General features: G+C 48.3%; 1 protein-coding gene across 3 annotated transcripts in view; it reads right to left on the bottom strand.

Moving 5' to 3' along the window:
- The window catches only part of TRAPPC9 (trafficking protein particle complex 9), a 735,254-nt gene that overhangs the window by 574,848 nt on the left and 146,536 nt on the right, over positions 1-13,870 (bottom strand). For all 3 annotated transcript variants that reach the window (XM_030937644.1, XM_030937642.1, XM_030937643.1), the window contains 2 exons: positions 13,477-13,603; positions 2,638-2,783 (listed from right to left, as the gene is read on the bottom strand). In XM_030937644.1, coding sequence (XP_030793504.1) covers positions 2,638-2,783; positions 13,477-13,603 — 273 coding nt within the window. The remainder of the gene's footprint in view (positions 1-2,637; positions 2,784-13,476; positions 13,604-13,870) is intronic.

Below are 13,870 nucleotides of genomic sequence, written 5' to 3'. Positions count from 1 at the left end.
TTTTAGAGACCTTTTGTTCACATTTAGTCTCGATAGTCAACTTCTCATGTTTGTGTCTTGCCTGCATGAACTGCATGACTATGGGGTCCAGGTAACAGGTCTCTCCCACACCGTTTATGCACATGAGAGGAAACCAGAGGGTACTAACAGGAACAGGACACTTGGTCTATGATGTGAAATCAAGCTTGTCACTAACTAGCTGAGTAACTTTTAGTTACTTCTAAAAGTCATTTCTCTGAGTTTGTTTCCTCATCTGAAAAGGGAAATAAAAATGAAATCTTCCAAAACTACTGGAAACTCCGTAAGGCAACATATGATAGCCTCAAAATAGGATGGCACCGTTTTAATAAAATAAATGATGACCATTTTTAAAAGCACAAGGTTCTTTGAGTACTCCTTCCCTAGTTATGCCCTTTATCTTAGCAAACAACTTCATTTTTTCTGAAGCACTTTATTTTTTAAGGCATTCAGATAATTTACAAATTGTTAATGGAGTTTATTATGAGATCCTTACAGAAGCTAAGAGCTAGTAATATACGAGAAATGCTCATCAAGACAATGTGCTGGCTGGACGCAGAGGTCCCCACCTGTAACCCCAGCTCTCTAGGAGGCCGAGGCAGGCGATTCACTTGACCCCAGGAGTTCGAGACCAGCCTGGGTAACATGGCGAAACCCCGTCTCTACAAAAAATACAAAAATGGGTGGGTATGGTAGTGTGCACCTGTGGCCCCAGCTCAGGAGGCTGAGGCAGGAGGATCAATTGAGCCCAGGAGGCTGAGGCGGCAGTGAGCCCTAATTGCACCACTGCACTCCAGCCTGGATGACAGAGCTAGACCCCGTCTCAGACAAAAAAAAAAAAAAAAGATCACGTGCTACATGTAATGCTCTTCTTATTGTCCCTTCTGCCTTGAATTCTGCCATGCCCTGCCAGCAACAGGAAATGTATAGTGAGATCTAGGTTCCCCTGTGAGTTCTTGGACAAGACACTTAAACATCCAGAATCAGTTTCCCTGTCTATAAAATCTATAAAATGGGATTCATAATATGTACCCCATCCATTCATTCATTCTTCTGTCACTGCTCCAGGGGCTGGGGAGACAGCAGCCGCACACAGCCTGACAGAATTCTGGCTTCAGGTGATACTGCGGGGCAAAGCGTCAATGGGCCAGTGTGGATCTGAGCTGGAGAAAAGCTGGGAAGAGAATCCCGGGCCAGTGTGGCATCTGAGCTGGAGAAAAGCTGGGAAGAGAACCCCAGACAGCGCCGCTAGAGACGGCGGGAGGAGTGGCCTGCGAGGCGCTGGGATCAGAAAATGCCCCTCTGAGGGAGGGGGCATGTGAACAGAGACCAAAAGGATGTGACAACAAGAGAGCCAATGACAGAGGGGCAGGGGACGAGTTCCTGGCAGAGGAAAGAGCGAGCCCCAAAGCCCTGGGCCTGGAACAAGCCTGTTTCTTTCCAAGACCCGAAAGGAGTGGCTGTGGCTAAACCAGAGTGATGGTGGCAGGAGGCGGCATGAAAAGCCCGACAGAGAGGGAAGGGTGTGGGCAGGGCGGGGTCAGGGAGCGCCTGCAGTCCGTAACTCGGGGTGTGGGTGAGCTTGCGAGTGCAAGAGGAAGCCTCTGTCCTGGAAAGAAAAGCATGGTGGAAAAACGAGCTGGAATGCCTTTTTCCTAAATCGGAGTTAAAGGAATTAAGAGTAGAAATAAAGAAACAGAAGGAGAAGAAAGCACTGGATATCAAACGCAGAGTGCCACGGTCGTGCGGGCCTTCCGCGCATACTCCTCGGAGGCCCCGGCAGCAAGGGACAGGGAGCTCGGCGCCACAGCCGGGCTCCGGGAAGGACACCAAGAAACAGGGCCGGCGGTGCATGCTGCGCCCTGGTGCAGGAGGGACGAGAGCTCAGACACGGGAAAGCTCAGGAGAGACTGTCCACTTCCAGTCTCTCCCACAGCACAGCTGAACCCCAGGACTGGCTACCCTGATCACCTGTGTTCACAAACGAACAGAACACAATGACCTCATCCCCCACTCAATCCTGAACACAACCCAACCCTGAATCTTTCTCTGATGATTCAAAAGTCACTTCAGCCCTTGGAAAATCAGTCTACATCTCCGATTATCCGATTATCACTCTTCTGTAGTTCACATAAGTCTCAGTTAACAAAAGTCTTTATGGTTTCTAGAACTTTCACAAAATTACCTTATATGAAATAGATTTTTAAAAATCAGATCTATGGGCAATTGCCTGCCAAAAGCAGCAAATCAAATAAACTTCCTTGACAGACTACACACACACACACACACACACGTGTGCACACATCCACACATGCACACTCACAAATACACATAAACACACATATGCATGCAAGCACACATGTATGCACACAGGCACACACACATATGCATGTATGCACACATCCACACATGCACACACCCACACATATGCACACATGCACACATCCACACACACGCATGCATGCACACATGCACACACACGTATGCGTGCACACATCCACACATACACGCACACACACACATGCATGAACTGGCCCAAAATTCTGTTCTAAAAATCTAGAGAAGCCATTGGAAATCAGGTGGCATAGCACGGTGGGAAAGCCAGGATCAACATCCTACCTATTTTCTTGTTCCGCTCCTCTCCACGGTTGTGTGCGATAATTGGTGAATAGATGAAGGGACTTTTGGTCGACACGTTCTGGCCCAGCAAGCTCTTCATTTTGTGTGGCCGGAGGCTGGCAGGGAGATTCAACAGTTTCACATGCCTGTTGTTTCAAACAGAACACAAATACTTCAACTGTCTTGTTAGCTTGGTTTCAGAATAAACACAACCAAACATGATGTGTCAGAAAAACAGTAAATCGGTCAGAAAGAAGATAAATGCAGGGAGGAAAAGCACTCCGAGGCAGCAGGACAGAGCAGGAAAGCGTTGCAAGAGTAACTCAACACTCTCCCAGAGAGGGGAAATCGCTCCCTGGAACTCGGGGAGCAGCCACTTCCCACTAGGGGCTCCTGAACTGGGCCCGAGGGTGGTCTGGAATCAGAAAGGCCAGCTTGCAATCTCGCTGCACACTTACCAGCTGTGTGCCTCTGGGCACGTGCCTTGACGTCTCTAAGATGTAGGTTCCTTGTGTATAAAGTGCAGGTGGGGCCACCACCTTCCCCGTGGACCCGTGGGGAGGATCCAGCTAAAGACTCCTAGCACGGGGCCCACTGCTCGGCCCAGAATGGCTCTTCTCTCTTTGCCTCTCCCTTTCCCGAGGGACCTGCCTGCAGCAAGTGGCAGCCAGACCCTGACCCATGGGAAGAGATGGCACCCATGAGAAGGTCAACAGCACCCTCTGCTCTACTCGCATGCATGACTGCCTCTCCAGCAGCAGCATCTGCATCTGACATTGCTTCCCACAGCATCCCAGCCATGGATGTCTGCCAATCTATACTCATGCTCGAATTCATCCAGCTAGCATTAAGATAAATGTACCAATCCATGGAGCCTGAGTGTGATCAGGCACTGTGCTAACCACTGCATATGTATTATCTCACTGAAACATCACAACCACCTTCTTAGTTTGGGTACTACTACTATTGTCTCCATGTCATCAATAAGGAAATTCACACAGGAGGGACCAAGTATATTGCCCCAAATCCTCCAACTCCCCCATGGCTGAAAGCAATAACAATAGGTGACACTATGCTCTTAAACCATAGCACTAGAAGGTGCTGTCACCCTTGTGACCAGTTTGGGAAGACGGTGGTTAGGATCTGGAACACTCCTGGACGTCAGACAGAAAGGACGAGGGGTGGAGGTGGGAAAATAGGAAGACGGATAGTGACACTGATTGTGATGAATCTACGGGCTCCCCACCCCCCGCCTCCTGGCCTCTGCAGGAAGGTGAGGCCACCTGAGGAGCTCTGGCCAGTAGGTTGTGAGTGGGAGCCACCGAGGCCTCTGTGAGACACACCCTCTAGAGCGATGGGCCAGCCCCCAGCTCTCGCCTTCGGCCACACGGCCATGGCGATCCTGGAGGCTGGACATTGAGAAGGTGGAGCACCAGACAGATGCAGCCTGGAGCACACAGCAACCTCCCAAAGCTCAGCTGCCCTGGAGAGCCGCCCAACCTGCATCAAACTTGTGTGAGTGAGGCAGAAACTGTTGTTACAGTAAATCATGAAGACTTCAGGGTTGATTTTTCTGCCACAGTGCACCCTAACCTATACTATGTAATAACAACTGCCTTACCGAATCCACAAAATCACCACCTCTCTCAGTGAGGAGGGACCTCAGGTGCCTTGTTCCATCCTGCCCTGTGCAAAGCATGCCTACAGCACTCAGCAGACAATCCCCGCCAGAGACCCTCATCCTAGCCCTGGGGAGCCTGCCATGTGCGTGGTTCTCTCCCACCACCCTCAGTGACTCATGGCAGGAGATGGTGCTCACCCCGTGCCCTCCAGACCAAGGGCACACCCAGCACATGCCCCTCAGCTCCCTTCACTTTGTGTGTGCCCTTCATTATGCCTTTATCATAGAGGATCAGAACCATTTCATTCTGTATCTGTTTCCACTCAGCTGTGAGCCTGCTGAGGACAGGGGCACCAGGGCCTTATCTGTCTCTAGCTGCAGAACTAATAAAATCGTACTTGGCCTATGAAGCTGCCAACAGTAAAGCAGAAGTCTAGGGATAAAGTGTCCAAGACAAGGATGATTTTGACAGAGTCCATTTGGAAACTGCTGACACCATAAAAACCTGACTTCCCTCAGGAGCAGCAGCCATCGGGCCGTGCAAAGCATCGCAGAGTGCTGATCAGGAAAGTGACGCCAGACAAACTGGTCAAGAGGAATGACAGCCAAAAACCACTCACCTTTTGTTTCCTGGTTTTTAATTCATCAACCTTATTCACAGGGAAGCGTATCTAAGAAGAGACGGGTGGGGACTACAGCTGGCCTCTAGTGCCTTGTGTGTGTGACAGCGTGGAGGCTGCTTGCTCCGAGTCCGGAGTAACTGAGCGAGCTGGAAGGGGCGACCGCGCCAGCTGTAGCAGCAAGGTGGGGCCAGCCGCTCCCCTCCTGAATGCTGCTATACGTTTCTTATCAGCGCCAAACAGCTCTGGTTTAAGAAATTCTTGAGGAAGGTTATGGCTTGGCCGCCAGACCATGTATGGGAGCTCAACGTTAGCTCTCAGAAAAGAAAATACTCAATGAATCCCACTCGCCCATCACTGCCCCCAAATTAAAGACTCACTGGTTAACTGGAAATGGCACTGAAACTCTATTCCACTTCCTTAATAATAATCCAGGACTTACAGTGTGTTCATCATCTACATGCTTACTAGGGGCGTGACAGTCTACTGTTGGCTACTGTGTACACACTTTATCGTTTTTGCAGAGAATTCCATAAGGAAGGAAAAAAGATCGCGTATAGTTCTATCAGAACCATCCTCTGCTTTAACTCTGGGCAACAGTAACAGGATGTGGGCTCGGCCGCCTCCTGGCAGATGAGATCACGCTTGGCCACTACCGTCTCCTCGCAATTAGCCTTGGGCCAAAAGTGCATCTTAGACACTCAATAAATATTTGATCAATCGAATTTTGGAATAGAATTAAAATAGGGATGTACTTTGGCTCCTTTTTCATTACCTGCATCATAATTACTTGAAACCATCTTTGGGTGAGCCTAGTTCATGCTCCCATGCTACAGAGAACAAGTAAGTATTTTCCTGTAAATTGCTAAAATAGTTTTATTGTCAAATACTAAGAAAGGCCTCAAGGGAAAAGAAAATGGCTCTGATCATCTATTCTAAAACCAAAGTCATAATTATGAGCCATCCCCAGCAGTAAATTCGTTTACATTTAACAATTCTATATAGCAGGTCTGATAATTTACTCACCAATGTAGACATTTTTCAAATAACTTATCCTGTAACACTAACAGGAGCTTTAGTCTTCAGGTGCACATATTCCTGAGCTCTTCTTATGTCATAGGGGTTGACCTGCAATGCCTGACTTAAATTCTTTTTTTTTTTTTTTTTTTTTTTAAGCTGGAGTCTCGCTCTTGTCGCCCAGGCTGGAGTACAATGGCATGATCTTGGCTCACTGCAACCTCCACCTCCTGGGTTCCAGTGATTCTCTTGCCTCAGCCTCCCAAGTAGCTGGGACTACAGGCACCCACTACCACGCCCGGCTAATTTTTGTATTTTTAGTAGAGATGGGGTTTCGCCATGTTGGCCAGGCTGGTCTCAAACTCCTAACCTCCAGTGATCTGCCCACCTCGGCCTCCCAAAGTGCCGGAACTACAATTATGAACCACCGCACCCAGCCCCAATTTTTTTTTAATTACACTGGTAAAATTCAGGTTTCCAGGCATAGGATGTTGAAGTGTTTGGTTGATATATGAAGATAGTCCCAGACTTTTTTCCTAAGGAAGTACCCAGGAAGTGCCCAGGCTTCCCTTCAGGTGGAGATGAGAAACAAGGATTTAGGAAAAGGGGGACAACCCTACATGTGATGTGGACATTTAACCACTGTACACAGATTCACTGCAGGCCTGCCATGGACCAGGTGCTGAGGGCACCAACAGCACGGGCCTGCTCCCCTCGCTTGGCGTCAGCAGACACCTACCAGCTCTTCCTGACGCCTGAGAACGTGACCCTGGATTATCTGTTGCCCACCTCCTGCCAAAAGCTCACTTATGAGAAATGGCATTCATGAAGGAGTGTGTGATGCACAGCGGCCCGCCTGTTATCCTAGATGCTGGCAACAGGGGGGCTAACGCAAGCCAGGCAACAGCAGGCCACACTGCTGTGTTCTCTGGGAGAGCTGCCTTCATCCCCTGGTGCTCCGGCCCCATGCCCTCAGTGTGCGTTACTGAATGCTAACAGCAAAACAACGTCAGACACTTGCCCAGATCTTCGTGGGGATGTTGCTGAGCATGTTACTCGAAACATCAGAATGTTCTCTTTGAGATAATCCACTAAAGGGGTTTCCCACCTCATTGCTGGGAAAAGATGCATTTCCCCAGTGTGACTGATACATGCCTATTCTTGAGAGAGAGAGGCTCTTGTAGCCAATCACGCTTCCTTCTTGTCAGTTACCTCAGAATCGTGCTCTCTCCCATCTCCAGCCATTTTGTTGGACATTATAAATTCCAGGTACTAACAGAACTTGTCACTTTAATTTTCTATCCCACTGTTATTTTCCCTTCACTCTGGTTACCTGAACTTGTTCTTTTTTGAGAGACAAAGAGAGAGAGAGAGTCTCGCACCGTCACCCAGGCTGGAGTGCAGTGGTGTGATCTCTGCTCACTGCAACCTCCGCCTCCTGGGTTCAAGCAATTCTGGTCCCTCGGCCGCCCAAACAGCTGGGACTCCAGGCACGCGCTACCCCATCCGACTAATTTTTTGTATTTTTGGAAGAGATGGGGTTCTGCTATGTTGGCCAGGCTGGTCTCGAACTCCTGAGCTCAGGCAATCCACCTGCCTCAGCCTCCCAAAGTGCTGGCATTACAGGCGTGAGCCACTGCGCCCGATCCGGGAATTTAAAAAACTAACTAAATAGCTACATATCTGCATTTCTTGAGGGAGTGATGGACCTAATTCATTTGATTTAATTTAACATGTACAAGCAAAAGTACAAACTGACAGGGAATGGTAAGGTGACATCTAATTAGAGGAAAATTCCCGGAAACTTCTGTAAGAATTCATGTCTGCAAAGAGTTTTTCCGCTTATAAAACACTTTCCCAAACATTTCATTTGATCCATGCATGGGAGGTATGTCTCATCAACCTCAGTCCAAGAAGAGGAAGTTAAATCGTTCAAAGTCACACAACTAACTGCAGAATGTGGGATGGGAATATAAGACTACTAAACAAAAGCCAGTGGCTTTTCCAATTTTACACGAAGGGGGTTTATTGGCACTTGGCATAAATATGTCAATGCATTTTAGTTACTATCCTTCCTTTCTGAAACCTACAGAGATGCGTACACATCAGTATCCCTCACACATCATCATGACAGTCTTAGAGGAGGAAGTGGCATACAGTCTGTTCCAGAAGTATGGCCCACAGCATATATTGGGAGAAAAAAGATCTTGCTTTGACAAGAAAAAGAAAAGTGCTGGAGGCTAAAGAATTACGGAGGCCAGGCACAGTGGCTCACACCTGCAATCCCAGTACTTTGGGAGGCCAAGGCGGGCAGATCACAAGGTCAGGGGTTTGAGACCCGCTTGGCCAACATAGTGAAACCCTGTCTCTACTAAAAATACAAAAATTAGCTGGGCATGGTGGCATGTACATGTAGTCCCAGCTACTCAGGAGGCTGAGGCAGGAGAATTGCTTGAACCTGGGAGGCAGAGGTTGCAGTGAGCCTAGACTGCACCACTGCACTCCAGCCTGGGCAACACAGCAAGACTTTGTCTCAAAAAAAAAAAAAAACAATTATGGAGCAAGGACATCACATCTGTCCTAATTCTCCCTACTTTCAAATGGCAAAAACTTAGGAGAAAGGCATGAAAAGCTAATCTGGCCAGCACATTACAGTGTGCACATTTTTATCTACGGGTGAAAATTAGTCTCATATAAAACATCAGCCTATTTATTAGTAAGAATGGAAGCATATAACCAGCCTTCTGCATCAGAAAGTGTCACAATTCCAAGGAAGAGAACATGCAGTTCATAAAGCGTGCACTCCCTTCAAGGCTGTGCTTTTCCAAGGTATGCTTTCTGACTTGGGAAGGGCAGCTACTCATCAATGCATTTTCTTGACTCATAAGCATTACAGGTCACAAACCGAAACCAGGACTTTTGATCTGGAGCAGTGTGGTGGGATGAGTGGGCCTTGGGTGTCACTTGCTATTGTGGCCTTGTCAGTTGCCTCCTGACATCCACTTGCTTCTTCTCCTGTGCCCAACTATTCCTAGGTTTTGCTTTAGGGGAACTATTTAGGGTCTCCTTGCAGCCATGTGGTTTGCGGGGACTCAGTTCAATCTGAGCACATAACTCCATGAGGGGCAGTGAAAAACAAAAGGACATTCTCCCCCTGAAAGAAAGCAGTGTTCCTTTACAGGTGTTACTAAAAGGCACCTGCTCTCTTTTTCTGGACACAGTAGTGAGAGGATGTGAGGCCTGGAGCTGATGAGCCACTCTGATAGCACCTGGGGCCTGCAACTAAAGCCAACACTGCAGAGGACAGAGCTCAGAAGGAAAGAAACCAAGTTTTGATGAGGTTGTTTGAGCCCTGACTCCAGCCCTACCTGAATTCCTCCCTGAACTTTCCAGGTACACGTGCCATAAATTATTTTTGCCTAAGTTAGTCTGGTTTCTTTTTTTTTTTTTTTTTTTTTTTGAGACGGAGTCTCGCTCTGCCGCCCAGGCTGGAGTGCAGTGGCCGGATCTCAGCTCACTGCAAGCTCCGCCTCCCGGGTTCCCGCCATTCTCCTGCCTCAGCCTCCGGAGTAGCTGGGACTACAGGCGCCCGCCACCTCGCCCGGCTAGTTTTTTTTTTTGTATTTTTAGTAGAGACGGGGTTTCACCATGTTAGCCAGGATGGTCTCGATCTCCTGACCTCGTGATCCGCCCGTCTCGGCCTCCCAAAGTGCTGGGATTACAGGCTTGAGCCACCGCGCCCGGCGTTAGTCTGGTTTCTATCAGTTGCTATTACAAAATATTCTAAGGGATCCAACTATTTACTCGTTCAACACACAAGGTCACCTGGGGGCTACAAAGACACAGAAGAGAGAAGGACCCAAAATGTCAACAAAGATGCACAGTCAAGTTCCATAAGCGCCACGGAAGAAAGATATGGCATATACTGTTGGCTGGCTGACCAAGCACCAATTTCTGACCCCATTCTCATTCCCCACCTATATCACAGATTCTAGGAAAGCTAAACATTTATTTTCTCAGCCTGTCTTGCAATTAGAGGTGGCTATGAGACACACTGCCTGTTAATGAGATGGGGGCAGAAGCCTACTCGAATCTGTCAAGAACATTTTTGCTTCCCTATTAAGCAAAAGATAGACATCCCTAGACCTGCCCCTTCTCCTTTCTTTCTGCCTTGGATGTAGATGTGTTATCTGGAGCTGCAGCAGCCATCTGGTAATCACGAGGTAAAGACAGAATTACAGAGAGGCCACCTGTTTCCAGCTTCCTAATAGACTAGAAAAATAACTTTCTATTGACTATCTACTACTAGGTCTTTTGTCCTTTACAGTCAAAATAATTACTAACTTACAAAGACAATATAGTCATTTCTACCTGGGTGGCTCCAGAAAAGGCTTTACAGAGGACATAATCCTTGAACTAAAATCGTGAAAGATGACTAAGTATTGTCCAGGCAGCACAGGGAAGCACAGGCATTCCAAGCCAGAGATAAAGCCTAGATGTAGGAACAAAGCCGGGCACACATTTGGCCCACTCTAAGTATTTCCACAAGGGAATGCAGGAGCGCAGGACCAGGGAAATAGGGGGCCCACAATCAAGTCTGGAGACAGGGCAGGTCACAGAGGCCCTGCAAGCCATGCAAAGCAAGTACATTAGAGTCTGTTCTCTAAGCGGTGGGGAGCAGAGCAGGCTGCGAGATATTCCGGCTCTCCAAATGTTCCAGAGACATTCCCTTTCATCTGACCAGTCGTGCTGATGTGCCGTGGGTTTACTACACTGAATCTCAGGCAGCTCTTCTTCCCGGTCTTCAACGAGACCAGGTACGATCCACGTGATGAAGGAGTCCCCAGGACACTTAGGGGTTACTTCTCTAGCTAAAGTCTTCAGAAAACCATCACGAATAAGTTTACACAGATGCTGAGTCATACCTAAAATCAGATTTTTGAACACAACCCATGGCCGGGCGTAGTGGCTCACGCCTGTAATCCCAACACTTGGAGGGGGCCGAGGCGGGCGGATCACAAGGTCAGGAGTTCGAGACCAACCTGGTCAATATGGTGAAACCCCATCTCTACTAAAAATACAAAAATTAGCTGGTTGTGGTGCCACGCGCCCGTAGTCCCAGCTACTCAGGAGGCTGAGGCAGAAGAATCACTTGAACCCGGGAGGTGGAGGGTGCAGAGAGCCAAGATTATGCCGCTGCACTCCAGCCTGGGCAACAGAGCAAAACTACATCCCCCTCCAAAAAAAAAAACCACAGTCCATGACCACACCAGGCAAGAGCAATGGCACCAGGATGCCAGGCAAGACTCAGCTGTTTGCAGGGAGCTCCGCCATAGGGGCCACAGGACCCTAACAGTGAAAGAGACGCACTGCCCAGGAAAGGGATGCTCACAGAAGATTTGGAAAACAGCACCTGCCCAAATGGTAGACTTTTATACTTTCACCCAATCTGTCTTTTCTAATGTTTTAACAGCCGAGGGACCAAGATGTGAATGTTACAGTACTGTTCAATGTGCTGTTTGAAAACACAGGTGAAAAAACGTCTCCAAGAAGAAAACTAAGACGTACTGAGCGCTTCCCAGGCGCTAGGCATGGTGCTCTGTGCTTTCGTGTGCCTCTGCTCAGCTGAAACAAAAACAAACCACCCTGTGTGGGGCAATGTTTAAGCCTCGCTTAAAGATGAAGAAAACGAAGTGTAAAGAGGCTGCTTCTTTACCAAGGCCATGCACAAGTGAGAGTGACCCCACGGCCTCTCGCTTCACTCCAGGGCTGCCTGGCGGGCTGTGAGGAGAACAAGCAAGCTTCTTCCTTGGTTCCAATGACCAATCATCCCCAGCTTCAGGGACAAGAAGCCTGAGCTCCTGGATATCTACACACAGCACCAAACACCTAGAATGTTCTGTAAGCTTCATAACATTCTACTAGGCAAGGTTTTCTAAATTTAAAAATGATTCAAGTCATGATGTAAATATAAAATTATTAAGAAAGGCTTTTCTAGGCCTTAATCTTTAAAAAATGAATCATGCCCTTAATCCCAAGTCAAATACGTTCAGCTCTAAGTCTTAGTCATAGAAAAGCCTCAAAGGCCCTTTCCTCCACAGCCTACATCAGTGCTGAGCAAGCACTGGGCACGCAGGGCAGCCACGCCATTCCTGGGCCCTCCGTACAGCGGTGCTGCAAGTCCCTCTGGACATTCTGAGGAGCAGCCAGAGCAACTTCTCAGGCCGCAGCCACGCCGTTTGGATGCTGCTCTTTGCAGGTCTGCCTGATGAACAATCTCAGCAGTGCCCTTCAGAACGCCTTAAAATTCCAGTGTGGCCTGCCAGAGGCTGCAATGCACAACGACCCTTTCTGCCCCCACTTCTTGGGAGCACACAACTCTTTGGCAAAAAGAAACCATTTCATTTGGCAGTACTATACTTGCCTTCAAAGAAATGCAGGGAGAAAGAAAACTAACATTTGTTAAGCACCATACACATGCTTTTACATGTTACTTCATTGAATTCTCAAAATAGCTTAGTGCTATGGGTTTTCATTCTTAATTGTGGGAGCATAGTGGGGAGATAAGCAAACTGATACCCAGGACGTTCAGTGACTCATTCACGGAATGCAGCAGGCCTGTGAGTCAAAGCCTAGGGCATGGCAAGACCAAGTGAAGCTGGGGAACAACAGCCAAGCCAAGAGCGTTTTCAAGATACTTAGCATCTTCATCACACCGAATCCTAAGGCTGCAGCACTTCCAACCAACAGCAAAATGTCAAATGCAACTGTTTCTTTCCAGTCTTCAAACAAATCTTTCAGAAGTTCAGAAATCACCTCACAAGACTAGTTCACAAAGCTTTCGCAGGTCCTAAGCCTGGAGTGGTTAAGAAAAAACAAAACCCCTCTGCAAGGACCCACTTCGCAACTGCCAGAGAGTCTCCACTCTAAAATCTCACACTCTTAGAAGTGACAGTTACACAGAAAGGATGGCACATGGCAGCAAATCCTGGGAGAGTGGTGAGCAATAGGTGCCCTGGAAAGTCAGGGAGCTCGCCTCTCAGAAAAGGTGTCCTGGAAATGGGGCTGAGGATGAGTGTGGAGGAACAAGGGAGCACAGACAGAATGAAGACGGGAGAGGAGACAGCCTGCCAGGCAGAGGCCGTGCAGAGCAAAGGCGGGAGCTGGCGAGCGCTTGTGTGGGCGAGGAGCTGTTCCCGTGTGGCTGGGGTGCATGGCCCGCGGAAAGGGAAACTACTGAAAGCTTCCAAGGAGAAGATGATGTGGTCATGCCGGTTTCCACTGCGGTGTAGTGGTCGCAAGGCAGGCTTTGGAACCAAGCAAGGCTGGGTGCAGACGGGACTCTGCCATTCAGTGGGTATGGAACTGCAGCAGTTACGGAATGTCGCTGGCCCTGACTCTCTCATCTCTAAAATACTTACTTCCATGTCACAGGGCCGCTTTCAAGTTTAATGAGATAATGAACCTGATACATAGCCAACCAAAAATGGGAGCTCTTCTAAAGACCTCTATTCACAATCAGACTAGAGGACGGTGTCCCGGAGGGCAGCTGCCTTTCCCGCTCCGCAGGGCCCATCTCACCTGACGATGGGAAGCTTGGTGAAGGGCACCGGTGGCAGGGTGAGGCCGCCAGGGAGGGCGATGGGTTCCATGGTCCCAGGACACTTGGACGTATAGTTCTCTAGGCTTTGGGTCACATCTTTCTTTTCTGAAGAGAAGATGAAAACAAAATAAAGATTTATTAGGCAAAAGTCAAAGTGGCTGGCTTTCATTTTACTTGGGGCATTTCATGACAGTCCAATGAGTCCAATCTTCTGACAGAAATCAAGGGGCAGTGAGCAAAAGAGGCCAGAACAAAACAGAAGCTATATTCCACTTATTCGAAAATCACCAGCAACTGCTCCTCGTAATGGCCTGTGGATAAAAGAGAAATTAAGTTAGTAACCTCCAGGAGACTTCCATTTTCCAAGAAAAT

This window comes from Rhinopithecus roxellana, chromosome 9 (genome assembly GCF_007565055.1).
Source record: "Rhinopithecus roxellana isolate Shanxi Qingling chromosome 9, ASM756505v1, whole genome shotgun sequence".
Classification (NCBI taxonomy): Eukaryota; Metazoa; Chordata; class Mammalia; order Primates; family Cercopithecidae; genus Rhinopithecus; species Rhinopithecus roxellana.
Note: the sequence above shows the minus strand (reverse complement) of the source record. Positions and strands in the feature narration are given on the sequence as shown.